General features: G+C 37.7%; 1 protein-coding gene and 1 long non-coding RNA gene across 3 annotated transcripts in view; one reads left to right on the forward strand and one right to left on the reverse strand.

The window, feature by feature from the left end:
• The window catches only part of LOC127493038 (uncharacterized), a 76460-nt gene that overhangs the window by 54457 nt on the left and 5876 nt on the right, over nucleotides 1–16127 (forward strand). The gene's annotated exons all lie outside the window — the stretch shown is intronic.
• MS4A14 (membrane spanning 4-domains A14) overlaps nucleotides 2267–16127 on the reverse strand; it is a 28452-nt gene continuing 14591 nt past the window's right edge. For both annotated transcript variants that reach the window (XM_017346742.3, XM_008271890.4), the window contains one exon: nucleotides 2267–4704. In XM_017346742.3, the coding sequence (XP_017202231.3) occupies nucleotides 2461–4704 (2244 nt within the window). In that variant the 3' untranslated portion in view covers nucleotides 2267–2460. The remainder of the gene's footprint in view (nucleotides 4705–16127) is intronic.

The following is a 16127-nucleotide window of genomic DNA, read 5'->3' on the forward strand; positions in this document are numbered from 1 at the left end:
TCTTAAGAGACTGGAAGCTTCCGACCTGCTCCCTAGTATCTCCCTCAGAAGGACAGAAAGATCTCAAAAAGGACAGTTTTTTTCACATTCTCACCTTGCAGTTCTAGGTCATAGGTGTCTTGTTCCTTCGATTTGAGGTAAAGCCTCATGTTCCAAGTGTAATGTAAAAGCAACAAGTTCACAAACACATGGAGTCTATTTGAGCCGGGTCAGTGAATTTCCTGGAGGTTACTGGTATGGATTAGTCACTGATGACAGGAACTCTCTAATGTTTTGACACTATTTACAACCCCAAGCTCCTTGTACATGTGTATGTAAATGTATATGTGTATATGTTGGGTAGCTGTGGAACTGAAATAATGTGAATGACTGAATGGATTGGATTACCAGAGAATTTGTTAAGAAAATAATGTTTCCTGAATAGCTGACCTTGTAGATTGATAGGTAAGCCCAATAAATAAGCAACACGAAACATTTGATTATCTAGCTGAAACAAGAAGTGAGAATTATTATTGGGAAATTACAGTAGGCTGAATACAAGGTGGTGGCAGTTTAGGGACTGAAGGCTAATTCAAGAGTATCAAGCAATCTTGAGAAGCTCAGGAAACAAACCCTTAGTACAAAGGCAAAGGCAACAATGGGCATATAGCCAATATCTTTACCTCTGTATGTCAGCATCCTACTTGTCATAACTTCTCCACTCATCTCTGAGAGTCCAAGCTTTCCTTGGTGCCTTCAAAAATTATTTATTGGATGCCTATTTGGAGCAAGACTTTCCTGAATTCTGCAGAAGATACAAATATGACACAGTCTGAATCATTCACAAGAAGGTGAGGGAACTACAATAATGCATGTGATTTCACAAAAGAAGGAAATAGGGGACAGATTCCCTAGAAATGCCCATTTTAGAATTTTTTGAACCAGGAAGAGGAAAAAGTGGAAACCAACAGCAGTGATGAAAGCTTCAAAAATAAGGGAAGACTGCCAGTGCTGTAGTACACTTGGTTAATCCTCCGCCTGCAGCGCTGGCATCCCATATGGGTGCCGGGTTCTAGTCCCAGTTGCTCCTCTTCCAGTTCAGCTCTCTGCTGTGGCCCAGGAAGGCAGTGGAGGATGGCCCAGATGCTTGGGCCCCTGCACTCTTATGGGAGACCAGGAGGAAGCACCTGGCTCCTGACTTCGGATCAGTGCAGCACCAGCCGTAGCGGCCACTTGGGGGGTGAACCAACGGAAGGAAGACCTTTCTCTCTGTCTCTCTCTCTCTCTCTCTATGTCTCTACCTGTCAAATAAATAAAAAAAAGAAATAGGGGAAGACTGACAACTCCAAATGTATCAAAGAGATGGGAAAGATGTTTGAAAAAATGTGTTGAGGTTTGGAAGATGAAGTGTAACTGATGGCTTTGATAAATTAGAAGCAGTGAATGCAAATATTTGGAAGGAAGCTAGAGTTTCACTTAACACAGTTTTTCATACTTTCTATTATTACATCTGCATCTCTGCCCTTCCTGACCTATTTTCTTGTCTCAAAATGTGCTTTATTTCTCCCGCATCCATCAGAATCTGTAATTATTGACACATTATATCTTACTAGTAATTAAATAAACTTAGCATATATATATATATATACTCTCAACTTAAACTTAAGGAAAATAAATGAGATGACTGGAAATAGCAAAATATGTTAATAGTGGACATGATCAAATTGATTCTTTTGATTCTTGAGCGCTTAGAGAGCCTACATAGACTTCTCTCTAGTTGACTTTATGAATCCCAATAATATTCAAAGGAGAAGAGGAAGCCAAAATATGAGCACTATAGAGAAGTAGGTCCATTAAATATTAAGTTGTAAAATGGATTGGTGATCATAAATTGAAACACTAATTTTAATAACAGAAAGTTTATATTGGAGGGTTGATGTTTGGCTTACTGGCTAAGACAACGATTAAGACACCCATGTCTCTTAACAGAATGCCTGGGTACAGTGCGTAACTTTGGCTCCTGATTCTGGCTTCCTGATAATGCAGACCCTGGCGGGCAGCAGATGGTGACTCAGGTGGTTGGATCTCTGCCACTCACGCAGGGGGCCTGGACTGAGTTTCCAGCAACTGGCTTTGGCCTGGCCAGCCCTGGACACTATAGGCATTTGCAGAGTGAACCAGCAGATAGGCGCTCTATCTGTCTGTCTCTCTCTGCCTCACAAATAAAAACAAGTTTACATGTGAATTATCCCCCCACCAAACTCCACCAGAAAGTTCTAAACTAGTGTCAACATTTGTTTTGTTGCCGTTTTATTTTAATTAAGGACAAACTCTTTGAGTGTTCCACATGCCCTTAATTTTCTGGCGAAGTGAATTGGGTAACAACCACAGCAGAGAACATACATTAAAGGGGACTATTTTGATTTTCTCTCATTTGGTTCCATTATTGCTGGCTTTGTGACATTTAGTGGACTCTGCACGTTAGTCAGACTCTTCAGATTGCTGTTGATCTTTTGAATGACAAGAGGAGGAAAGGAAATTCAGATCTTCTTTATATGAATCTGAGCAAACTGAAGCATTCTGTTGCACATCTTGTTCTGAACCTATATTGGAAAAACAAGGTATATGTGTGTCTTGGGCTAAGCTTTGAGAAGAAGAAGGATGACAGTCTGGCTTCAAGTCCTCTGATTGCTGGTCCACTGGTTTTTGACTTCTATATTTCCTCTCCCCTTGTTTGATATCTCTTGCTTGCATGCTGCTTGTTTGTGTATCTTCTTGGAGTATAAATCTGAATAGAAAGTTTTGTTTGTTCTTATCTTGATTCTGACTGTTTTGACATAGCATATCTTGCAATTTCTGACCAAACCTGTATCTTGCTGTGGTGTGCTGAGTTTGGACTTCTGGGTGTAGAGTTTTCTGCTTCAGGGCTTCTTCCTCTAATCGATCTTGGATTTGCCCAGCCTGGGTTTCCCAGTTTAGGGAATGCTGCATTTCAAACTGCCATTCTTGCGATTTCCAGTCTCTGGTTTGCCAGTCTTGATATTGCTTGCCAGAAGATTTCCAGTTTTCAGTTGTCCAGTCTGGTGTCTCCTCTTCTGGAGATTGTGAGTCTTGGTGTTGCTGAATGTGGGATGCCCAGTATTGACATGGCTGCCTCGAAGCTTTCTCTGCCAGAGTTTTCTCTCCATCAGCTTGCCAGTTGGTGGGTGGTTCCCGTGGAGATTTTTCCTCTCGAACCTGCTGGTCTTCAGTTTGTTGATATTGAGTTTTTTCATTCGGGGATTGCTCCTTAGTGGCCAGTTGATCTTCAATTTGTATGTCTCTGGATTGTTCTTTTGAGAATCGTCCTACTTTGGCCTGCTGATCCTCAGCTTGCTGATCTGAGAGTTGCTCTGAGGTTTGAGTGTACTGGGTTTTCTTATTTATAGAATGCCTCTTCGGGGATAGCCAACCTTTGATTTGATGGTCTTTGGATTTTTGTTTTGTAGTTTGTGAGTCTTTGGGCTGCAGTTCTAAGGAAAGCCTCCTTGGAGACTGCCCACCTTTGGTTTGCCAGTCTGAGGAATGCCGTCTTGGGGATTTCTTGCCATGGAGTACTCCTTCATAGTTCCATTCTTGAGTTAGTTCCAGGACTTCTGATCGAATGTCCTGATATGATATTTGTGAAAGCTGAAGGTTTTCAGCTTGAATGTCCTGTGGTTGAAGATCTGGGGGTTGCTCAGGTAGGTGTTGTGTGTTAGGAATCTGCACAGTATGGGGTGTTAGTGCTTCATACAGTGCAACTTGTGCTGGTAGAGTTTGAGATGGTATATCTTGGGAAGGCGTGTATTGTGATGATGTATCTTGGGATTTGTTTTGAGATGTGTCTTGAGATGTCATGTTTTCAGATGCTGTATTTTGGGATGGTCTGTCATGGGATGGTATGCTTTGGGATTTTGTACTTTGGGTTTGTGTATCTTGGGATAGCGTATATGAATGTTGCGTTTCTTGGGACATTATATCCTGGTATAACGTGCTTTCTAATGGTGTGTCTTGGGATGACATATATACAGGTTGCACATATTGGGCTATTGTATCTTGGGATGGTATATCTTGGGAGGGTAAGTCATCAGATGTCAAGTCATAAGACTGTATAATATGGGATGATGGAGATTTATAGGACATGGCTTGTGCTTGTTGGCCTTGCAGTAGCAAAGCTTGGGATGGCAAATCATCAGGTGGTAAAGCTTGGAGGTCTTGTACAGAATCAATTAGAAAATCTTGGAATGAGAAGTCTTTATCCTGCAGCGGCTGAGTTTGCATTTGGGGGGATTTTGCCATAGTATATTCTTTAACTACTTTTTTGAATTTTCCAGTTTTAGAATCTGGCTTAGTGTATGTAGCATAATCTGAGATCCTTTGCTCTGATATGGGAGGCAATTGTTTTTGTGCAATGTCTTCCTCCAAATATTTAAAAGATATAGGGATATTCTGGTGTTGTCCATGCGGCACAGAAGCAGAAGTGCTTTCATAATTATCCCTACCAGTATTACATGGTTGGGAACCAGAAGGAATTCTTGAGACTTTCAACTTATAGAAAGCATAGCTTCCAAAGAAAAAAATCTCTGTTTTTGTTGCATCAGTACTTGTAGATGCTTCTTGAAGCTCAAATTTTAGTTGAACATTTTCCTCTGGAGCAGGTTGTTCACTATTTTGCATAACATCTTCAGGCAAGAAAAATACAACCTATAAAATCAAGGGGTAGGAGAGACATTAATATGACAGAATCATATTTGATGTTGTTTGTGTAACACCAAAATATTTTTATCTCTGACTTAAGACAGTAGATATATAAGACAGGAAATAACATCTAGTTGAAGAATCAAAAAGCAAGTGTGAATCTAGCCTTTGCTATCATTAATTGGCATTATTTTGGGCAAGTCTTTACCCCTTATCTCAAATATTGAATAAGTAATTTGATTAATATTTTTCAAATATTGTCCCTGTAATTAATATTATAAAGCTTCTAAGACATTTTAAGTCACCCAGTCAACATTCATGTATTCAGATTTAATCTATAATATTTTATTGACAAATAGAAAAACTAAGTATTAAAAATCAAAAATAGTCAGAAATGATTTTCTCTTAAGGTGTTCACAATTACAGGTAAATGAACATATAAGAAGATAATTATAGGGCCAGCGCAGCGGCTCACTAAGCTAATCTTCCGCCTGAGGTGCTGGCACCCCAGATTCTAGTCCAGGTCAGGGCACTGGATTCTGTCCCAGTTGCTCCTCTTCCAGGGCCAGCTCTCTGCTGTTGCCTGGGTGTGCAGTGGAGGATGGCCCAAGTGCTTGGGCCCTGCACCCGCATGGGAGACCAGGAGGAAGCACCTGGCTCCTGGCTTCAGATCTGTGCAGTGCGCCAGCTGCAACACGCCAGCCGTAGCGGCCACTTGGGGGGTGAACCAACGGAAAAGGGAAGACCTTTCTCTCTGTCTCTCTCTCTCTCTCTCTCTCTCTCACTGTCTTAACTCTGCTTGTCAAAAAAAAAAAAAAAAGTAAAAGAAGATAATTATAATGATACAATCCAGCAAATTCTATTGTAGAAATAGGTAATAAGTGGTTTATGGAAACTGAAGAGTATCTAATTCTGAGTGACTCAGGAAATGCCTCACAGAGGAGTTTACATTTGATCTATGTCTTGATGAAAAAGTAGTAATTCCTCAAGTATAAAAAGTGAGATAGCTGGTGCCACGGCTCAATAGGCTAATCCTCCACCTGTGGCGCCGGCACACCGGGTTCTAGTCCCGATCGGGGCACCGGATTCTGTCCCAGTTGCCCCTCTTCCAGTCCAGCTCTCTGCTGTGGCCCAGGAGTGCAGTGGAGGATGGCCCTTGGGCCTTGCACCCGCATGGGAGACCAGGAGAGGCACCTGTCTCCTGGCTTCGGATCAGTACGGTGCAGCCATTGGAGGGTGAACCAATGGAAAAAAGGAAGGCATTTCTCTCTCTCTCTCTCCCTCTCTCTCACTGTCCACTCTGCCTGTCAAAAAAATAAATAAAAATCAATAAATAAAAAAAGAAAAAAGAAGTGAGATGAAGTAAGACAGGAGTCAAAATCCAGGCAGAGGAAACAGAACAGAATGCTAGGTTTTGGTGCAGCATGGTAAGATAGCAGATGCTGAGCAGTTGGGTATTGGTAGATGACATGCTAAGCTAGGAAACATGCACTTGCCTTTACAGACAAGGAAGATCTATTGGGGTTTTTAAACAACTCAGTGACAGCATCTGATGCAACCTTTAGTCAGTCCTTTGCATTCTCTCTCATTAAATTTTAGGTATTTGTCATTAGTAAAACCTACTGATTTATAGCAACCTATGACCTTTTTGAGCTCATTCATTGAGTAGGAATAGATCACTAGTTATATTCGATGAAGTGATTGGAACTCAGTGATTAAATTAATTAATCATGCTCACCTAGCTGGTTAATTGCATAGGTTAACAATCTTCGTCTCCTCTTAAATTATATGTCACTTTTCACCCTCTTAATTTGTTTTCCACACCTACATTTTATCCCCATTGGAGGAATACCTATGGTTGGTACTTCATAAAGTGTGTGGAAAAAGGGAATTAAAAGATAATGTTTATTTTGGTGCAAAAAACCTTGGAAATTCATGAATATGAGGGGTCTTCAAAAGTTCTTGAAGATGAGTCTTTCAAAAATGTGTATGATTTCAAATTATTTTGTATCAGTTTAAATTTATCTTTTAATTCCATTTTCCACAAACGTTTTGAAGCACCTTTTTCTTTATGAGAAGATGTATGGTGCTTGGGAGAGATTTCTGTATTTCAACACATCCTCAAAATTTTCTTTCCTTTGAGTTGTAAATTTATTAACTTCTTCAAAGAAGGATGTGGAGGCATGAGTTTTAGTTTTTCTGAATATTCACCCTCAAATACTATAATTCTAAATTTCCTAATATTTAATGATAACAGATAACAGGCAATATTCTAAAGTCATCCCAAGTAATAGTTGTAGTATCTCAATGAGGTTATTATCCTTGCCTTACAAATGAGATAACTGAGGTTCTGAGCTATTATGGAACAAGACCAGTGCCACAAAACTGTTCTTTTGTGAAGCTAGTATTTATAAAGTGCAGATTCCTCTCTTTGTTTTCTTGTGATAACCATGTTAGTTGTACCACACTCTAGGGTGGTTATGAGTGAAAACCATATTAAATAATGCTTTTATGCAAAGTAGAATTTTTTTTAAGATTTATTTATTCAGGGGCCCAAGGACTTGGGCCATCTTCCACTGCTTTCTCAGGCCATAGCATAGAACTGGATTGAAATTGGAGTAGCTGGGACTTGAACCGGCATACATATGGGATGCCAGCACTGCAGGCAGAAGTTTACCCCACTATGCCACAAGCACCAACCCAAAGTAGAAATTTTTTAGTGAATGCATAGAGCTCGCTTTCCCTTTGTTCCTCTCAAGATCAAAGAACATGTTGTTATTTTTGAATCCTGTGCTACTTTGTGCATCATTATGGTGTAGTAGATTAAAAGCTTGAGTCACTTAATTCAATTGAACAGCCATCTAGAGTACTTTCATTTTTTAAAAAAAATTAAGATATACAAATTTCATGTATTTCATATATACAGATTTAGGCCTCCTGCCCATAATCTCACCCTTCTTTCTCCTGTCTCTCTTATTCCCACTATTAATTTTTATGAAGATGTACTTTCAGTTTACTTGATACACACAAGATGAACCATAAAGTGTTCAACAAATAGTATAGAAAAAGAAAAAGAAACACTATTCCTTCATAGTAGAAACAAGGGCTATAAGCAATTATTGAATCTCAGAAGTCAATTTCATTCATATACATTACATTTTTGGTACTGTATTAGTTACGAGATATCAGGGAAAACATATGGTATCTGTCCTTTTGAGACTGGCTTGTTTCACTAGGTAAAATGGTTTCTAGTTGCATCCATTTTGTTGCAAAAATAGAATTTCATTTACTAACCACTGAGTAGTATTCTGTAGTGTATATATGCCATAATTTCTTTATGTGGTCATCTGTAGGTGGACATCTGGGTTGATTTCATATTTTAGCTATTGTGAATTGAGCTGCAATGAAAATGGGGGTACAGATCACTCTTTCTTACACTGATTTCATTCCCTTTATGTAAGTTCCAGGAGTGGGATTGCTGGATCTTACGGTAGATCTATTTCAAGCTCTATGAGGCATCTCCATACTGTCTTTCAAAGTGGCTATACCAGTTGACATTCCCACCAACAATGGATTAAGGTACTTTTTCCTCACATCCTTGCAAGCATGTATTTTTTTTTTTTGATTTCTGTATGAGAGCCATTAAAACTGGGGTGAGGTGTAACTTCTTTGTAGTTTTGACTTGCATTTCTCTGATAGCTAGTGATCCTGAGCATTTTTTAAGCGTCTGTTGGTCATTTGAGTTTCCTCCTTTGAAAAATGCCTGTTCAAGTCCTTTGCCTTTTCATTACTAGATTGTTTGGTTTGTTATTGTTGAGTTTCTTGAGCTCCTTATAGATTCTGGATATTAGTCTTTTATCAGTTTCACAGTTTGCAAATATTTTATCTCCATTCTGTCAGTTGATTCTTAATTTTCTTCAGTGTTTCTTTTGTCATACAGAAGCTTGTTAGCTTCCTGTAACCCCATTTGCCAATTTTGTATTTGATTGCCTGTGTTTCCAGGGGCTTTTCCAAGAAGTATTTGCCTATGCCAATGTCTTGAAGAGTTTCCCCAGTGTTCTCTTTTTTCAATTTTTATTTAATAAATATAAATTTCCAAAGTACAATTTATGGATTGTAGCAGCTTTTCCCCCACATAACCTTCCTCCCACCCACAACCATCCTGTCTCGCACTCCTTCTCCCATCTCATTTTTCATCAAGATTCATTTTTAATTATCTTTATATACAGAAGATCAACTTAGCATATACTAAGTAAAGATTATAGGAGGTTGCACCCACAAAGACACACAAAGTATAGAGTACTGTTTGAGTAGTAGTTTTACAGTTAATTTGCATTGTACAGCACATTAAGGACAGAGATCCTACATGAGGAGTAAGTGCACAGTGACTCCTGTTGTTGACTTAACAAATTGACACTGTTGTTTATGGCGTCAATAATCACCTGAGGCTCTTGTCATGAGCTGCCAAGGCTATGGAAGCCTCTTGAGTTCACCAACTCCAATCTTATTTAGACAAGACCATATTCAAACTGGAAGTTCTCTCCTCCCTTCAGAGAAAGTTACCTCCTTCTTTGATGGCCCATTCTTTCCGCTGGGATCTCACTCACAGAGATCTTTCATTTAGGTCATTTGTTTTTGCAACAGTATCTTGGATTTCCATGCCTGAGAAACTCTCATGGGCTTTTCAGCCGGGTCCGAATGCCTTAAGGGCTGATTCTGAGGCCAGAGTGCTGTTTAGGACATCTGCCATTCTATGAGTCTGCTGTGTATCCCACTTCCCATGTTGAATCGTTCTCTCCTTTCTGATTCTATAAGTTATTTTTAGCAGACATTAGTCTTGTTTATGTGATCCCTTTGACTCTTAATCCTATCATTATGATCAATTATGAACTTGAACTGATCACTTTGACTAGTGAGATGGCATTGGTACATGCCACCTTGATGAGGTTTAATTGGAATCCCCAGGCACATTTCTAGCTCTACCATTAGGGGTAAGTCTGAGTGAGCATGTGCCAAACTGTACATCTCCTCCCTCTCTTATTCCCAGGGAATTTAACAGGGATCACTTTTCAGTTAATTTTAAATGCCTAAGAATAATTATGTATTAATTAAAGAGTTCAACCAATGGTATTAAGTAGAACAAAAAAGATACTAAAAGAAATAAAATAGCACGTTGTTCCTGGTCAGGACAAGGGCTGATCAAGTCACTGTTTCTCATAGTGTCCATTACACTTAAACAGGTTTCCTTTTAGGTGCTCAGTTAGTTTTCACAGATCAGGGAGAACATAAAATATTTGTCCCTTTGGGACTGGTTTATTTCACTAGCATATTTCCAGATTCCTCCATTTTGTTGCAAATGACCGGATTTCATTGTTTTTTTTCTACTGCTGTATAGTATTCTATAGAGTATATACCCCATAATTTCTTTATCCAGTCTTCTGTTAATGAGCATTTACATTGATTCCATGTCTTAGCTATTATGAATTGAGCTGCAATAAACACTGAGGTGCAGACAGCTCTTTTATTTGCCAATTTAATTTCCTTTGGGTAAATTCCAAGGAGTGGGATGGCTGGGTCATGTGGTAGGGCTATATTCAGGTTTCTGAGCAATCTCCAAACTGACTTCCATAGTGGCCTTACCAGTTTGCATTCTCACCAACAGTGGATTAGTGTCCTTTTTCCCTCACATCCTCGCCAGTATCTGTTGTTAGTTGATTACTGTATGTAAGCCATTCTAACCAGGGTGAGGGGAAATCTCATTGTAGTTTTTTTGCATTTTCCTAATGGCTACTGATCCTGAACATTTTTTCATGTGTCTGTTGGCCGTTTGGATTTCCTCTTTTGAAAAATATCTATATAGTTCTTGGCCCATCTCTTAAGTGGGTTGTTTGTTTTGTTGTTGTGGAGTTTCTTGATTTCTTTGTAGATTCTGATTATTAAACCTTTATCGGTTGCATAATTTGCAACTATTTTTCCCTTTCTGTTGGTTGCCTCTTCACTTTCCTGACTGTTTCTTTTGCAGTACAGAAACTTCTCTATTTGATGTAATCCCTGTTGTTAATGTTGGCTTTGACTGCCTGTGCCTCAGGGGTCTTTTCCAATAAGTCTTTGCCTAAATCTTGCAGGGTTTCTCCAATGTTCTCTAATAATTTGATGGTGTCAGGTCATAGATTTAGGTCTTTAATCCACGTTGAGTGGATTTTTGTGTAAGATGTAAGGTAGGGGTATTGATTCACGCTTCTGCATGTGGAAATCCAGTTTTCCCTGCACTGTTTGTTGAATAGACTGTCCTTGCTCCAGGAATCGGTTTTAGATCCTTGATCAAATATAAGTTGGCTATAGATGTTTGGATTGATTTCTGGTGTTTCTATTCTGTTCCATTGGTCTATCCATCTGTTTCTGTACCAGTACCAGGCTGTTTTGATTTTAACTGCCCTGTAGTATGTCTTGAAATCTGGTATTGCAATGCCTCAGGCTTTGTTTTTGTTGTACAAGATTGCTTTAGCTATTCGAGGTCTCCTTTGCCTCCATATGATTTTCAGCATCATTTTTCCAGATCTGAGCAGAATGTCTTTGGTATTTTGATTGGTATCACATTGAATCTGTAAATTGCCTTTGAAAGAATACTCCCAGTGTTCTCTAGTAATTTGATGATATTGGTTCATAGATTTAGGTCCTTGATCCATTTTCAGTGGATTTTTGTGTAAGGCATAAGGGAGGAGTCTAGTTTCATACTTCTGCATGTAGAGATCCAGTTTTCCCAGTACCATTAGTTGAAAATACTTTCTTTGCTCCAGGGATTAATTTTAGCTCCGTTGTCAAAGATAAGTTGATTGTAGATGCATGGATTTATATATGGGGTTTCCATTCCCTTCCATTGGTTTACACATCTGGATTTTTTTTTGCTAGTACCAGGTTGTTTTGATTATAACTGCATTGTAGTATGTCTTGAAATCTGGTATTGTGATGCCTCAGGATTTGTTTCTGTTGTATCAGATTGTTTCAGCTATTTGAGTTCTCTTGTTTTTCCATGAGATTTTAGCATTTTAGATTTTAGATTTCCCTCTAGGTCTAAGAGGGATGTCACGGCTATTTTGATTGGGATCACACTGAATCTGTGAATTGCTTTTGACAGTATGGATATTTTGACATTATTCTTCCAATCCATGAACATGTAAGATTTTTCCATTCTTTGTGTCTTCTATTTCTTTACTTAATATTTTGTAATTTTCATCATAGAGATCTTTGACATCCTTGGTCGAATTTATTCCAAGGTATTTAATTTTTTGTAGCTATTGTGAATGTGATTGATCTTAAAATTTTTTTCTCAACCATGGCATTGTCCATGTATACAAAAGCTATTGATTTTTCTGTATTTATTTTATATCTGGTCACTTTACCAAACTCTTTTATGAGTTCCAGTAGTCTCTGAGTGGAGTCTTATGGCTCCCCTATATATAGAATAATGTCATCTGAAAACAGAAATAGTATGATTTCCTCTTTTCTAATTTATATCCCTTTGATTTCTTTTTCTTGCCTAATGGCTCTAGCTAAAACTTCCAGAACTATATTGAATAGTAATTGTAAAAGTTGGCATCCTTGTCTGGTTACGGATCTTAGTGGGAATGCTACCAGCTTTTCAGACTTTAGACTTACTAGACAAAACGTTAAGAAAAGACTCTATTAAATGCATTATAAGAGCTAAATAAATTCATTGAAAAACAGAGGAAAATTGTGTGAGAACAAAATAATATTATCAATAAAGATACTCATACATAAATAATAAAAAGGAGTGTAAAAATAACCCTGGAGCTGTTCATGAACCTTTCACTGGAAGCACAAAAAGATATTTGACAAAATCCAACACCCTTTCATGATAGCAAATCTCAGAAACTATAAATAGGTGGAAAATTCCTTATTGTGACATCTCATCAATGTTATTTATAAAAAACCCACATTTAACGTCATATTCAATGATGAAAGAAGAAGAGCTTTCCCTGTATGATCAGTAACAGATAAAGAATGCCTACTTTCACCACTGCTATTCAGGATTTCCCTGGAAGTTCTAATTAGAGGTCTTAGGTAAGAAAAAGAAATAAAATATTATCATTAGAAAAGAATAGGTAAAGCTATTTATATTTGCAGACAACATGAACCTCCTAAATAGAAAATGCTCAGATAATCTACAAGAAAGTCGCTAGAGCTGATAAAATAATTCAGCAGGTTTCAAGGTACAGGATCAAACCACAGCTATCATTGATATTATGTCTATTAAATAGCAATGTACATGAAAAAGGAAATTAGGAAAGCAATTTGATTTTCAGTAGTATTTAAAATAGTCACATACTTAAGAAGTCTAACCAAGGGGATGAAAAAGTTTTATTCTAAAACTACACAAAATGCTGAAAGTAACTAAATAATTCCACAGCAAATGGATGAGCACTCCATATTCATGCATAAGAAGACTTAAAATTGTTAATATGTCATACTAGCCAACAAAATAATACTGATTCAATGTAGTCCCTATGAAATTTTCAGCAACATTTTCCTCAAGTATGGAAAAAAACTTATCTGCAAATTCATGTGGAATTTCAAGAGGCTGTGAATACCCAAAATAATTTTGAAAAAAAAAAGAAGAAAGTTTGGGCATTCATTTTTCCCAATATTGAAACTTACTATAAAAGCCTGAGTGATTAAAATGATATGGTATTGTCATAAGGGGATATATACAAACAAATGAAATAGAATAGAAAGTGTAGCATAAAGCCTCATGTATATTGTCAACTCATTTTCAATAGGGGTGCCAACAATATTTAATGAGTAAAAGACAATCTTTTAAAAAATAGTGTTGGAGAAACTGAATAGCCAGATGCAAAAGAAGGAAGTTGAATCCTTATCTTACACCATGTCCAAAAAATTTAACTGTAAATGAATAAAGACTAAAAAAGTAAAACTACTAAATTCATTGAAGAAAAACTGAGAGAAGTCTTCATTGCATTGGATTTGTCAATGATTTTATAAGATATGACACCTAAAAGACAGACAACCAAAGATAAAATAGCTAAATCAGACTCATAAAAAATGTATAAATTTTATACATCAAAATATATCTTCAAAAAATGTAAACAGAACCTACAGGATGGAAGAAATATTTTAAAATCATATATAATAAGTGATTAATATCTGGAATATATAAAGAGCTGAATAGCTCAACAATAATAACAAGCAAATAATCCAATGAGAGAATGAGCAAGAGACTATAACTGACATTTCCCCAACAAATATATACAAATGACATTAGAAAAATGCAAATCAAAACCGCAATGAGATACTCACACCCACTAAGATGGCTATTATAAAAAAATTACAAATGTTGGCGAGAATGTGAAGAAATTGGAATCCCTGTGCATTGATGGTAGGAACATAAAATCATGCAAACCTTGTGGGAAATATTTTGTCAGTTTTTCAAAAAGTTATACATAAAACTACCAAATGATTTGGAAATTACACACACACACACACACACACACACATCTCCAAAAGCATTGAAAACATGGACAAATCTTTGTATACCAGTATTCAGCACATCGTTATTCACAGTAGGCAAAAGATGAAAATAATCTGTGTCCATCAAAAAATGAATGGGTACACAAAATGTAGTATAAATACACACATTGACATTTTATTCAATAAAATGAATGAATTTTATAGATGGACCTTGAAAACATTATGCTTAATCAAATAAACCATTCACAGAAGGTAAATGTTACTTAGTCCACTGATATGAAGTTTCTAGAATGAGTAAATTCATAATATAGAAAGTAGAACAGAGGATTCAGAAGTATGGGAGGAGAAGGAAAAGGAGAATTTCCAAGGCATAGAGTTTGTAGTGGGGATGAAAATGTTTTGGGTTTACATAGTGATAAGGGTTAAATGACACCATGAATGTATTGATTTATACACTTAGAAATGATTAAATCAATAGTATAATGTTATGTATGCTTTACTACATAGAACTTTCTCTAAAACTACGTAAATCAAGACAGGTGGATGCAAAGACAATTGGTCAGTCAGAAAATAACTCCAAAAGAGACCCATATATAAATGGTAAAGTGATTTTCAACAAAGATGCCAAGGTGATGAAGGAAACCATCACATTTTCAACAAATAGTGTAAGAACAACTGGGCATCTCCACGGGAGACAGGTGTATATTAATCCTAACCTTACCTCATGTATGAACACAAAAGTTAACTCAAAATGCATCATAAACCTACATATAAAAGCTAACACTATCAACCATCTATAAGAAAACATGGAAGAAAATTTTTATGGTCTTAGGGTAAGGGAAGCTTTGTTAGAACTCAAAGAGAATTAACCATTAAAAAAGGTCAATTCAGCTTCATCAGTATTTTTATTTTTGACAGGCAGAGTTAGAGAGAGAGAGGGAGAGAGAGAGAGAGAGAGAGAAAGCTCTTCCTTTCATTGGTTCACCCCCCAAATGGCTGCTACTGCTGGCGCCCTTGCCAATCTGAAGCCAGGAGCCAGGTGCTTCCTCCTGATCTCCCATGCAGGTGCAGGGCCCAAGCACTTGGGCCATCCTCCACTGCACTCCTGGGCCACAGCAGAGAGCTGGGCTGGAAGAAGGGCAACCGGGACAGAATCTGGCGCCCCAACCGGAACTACAACCCAGGGTGCCGGTGCCACAGGTGGAGGATTAGCCAAGTGAGCAGCAGCGCCAGCCAGTATTTTAATTTAAAAAAATTTTAAGAAAATGTAAAATCAAGCCACAGATTAGGAAAATATTAGTAATACAATACATTTATACAAAAAAAATAATTGCTTTATGAATTAATCATGCTCTTAGAACTTAAGATAAACGATTCTATAAAAGTCTTCCAGGGGCCAGCATTGTGGTGTAGCAGGTAAAGCCACGGGCTGCAATGTCAGAATCCCATACTGGCACCTGTTTGTGTCCCAGTAGCTCCACTTCTGATCCAGCTCCCTGCTAATGGCCTGGGAAAATCACTGAATGGTTGCCTGAGAGTTTGGGCCCATGCCACTCATCTGGGAAACCTGGAAGAAGCTCCTAGCTCCTGGCTTTGGCCTGGCCCAGCCCCAGCCATTATGGCCATCTCGAGAGTGAGTGAACAGATGGAAGATCTCTCTTTGTCTTGCTCTGTATATCTAACTCTGAGTTTCAAATAAATAAGTAAATCTTTAAAAAAAAATCAGTTGAAGATTTGAATATACATATCAAAAGAAGATATGCAAATGGGTGATAAATAGCAAAGTCTCACCATTATTATTCCGTAGGGAAAGGCAAATTTAAGCTACAATGTGATACCATTGGACTAGCTCAATTGTTAATACAGATGAAAATTTCAAGTGTTAATGATGATGTGGAGCAATCATACCTCTCCTATATTGC

This window comes from Oryctolagus cuniculus, chromosome 1 (genome assembly GCF_964237555.1).
Source record: "Oryctolagus cuniculus chromosome 1, mOryCun1.1, whole genome shotgun sequence".
Taxonomy (NCBI): domain Eukaryota; kingdom Metazoa; phylum Chordata; class Mammalia; order Lagomorpha; family Leporidae; genus Oryctolagus; species Oryctolagus cuniculus.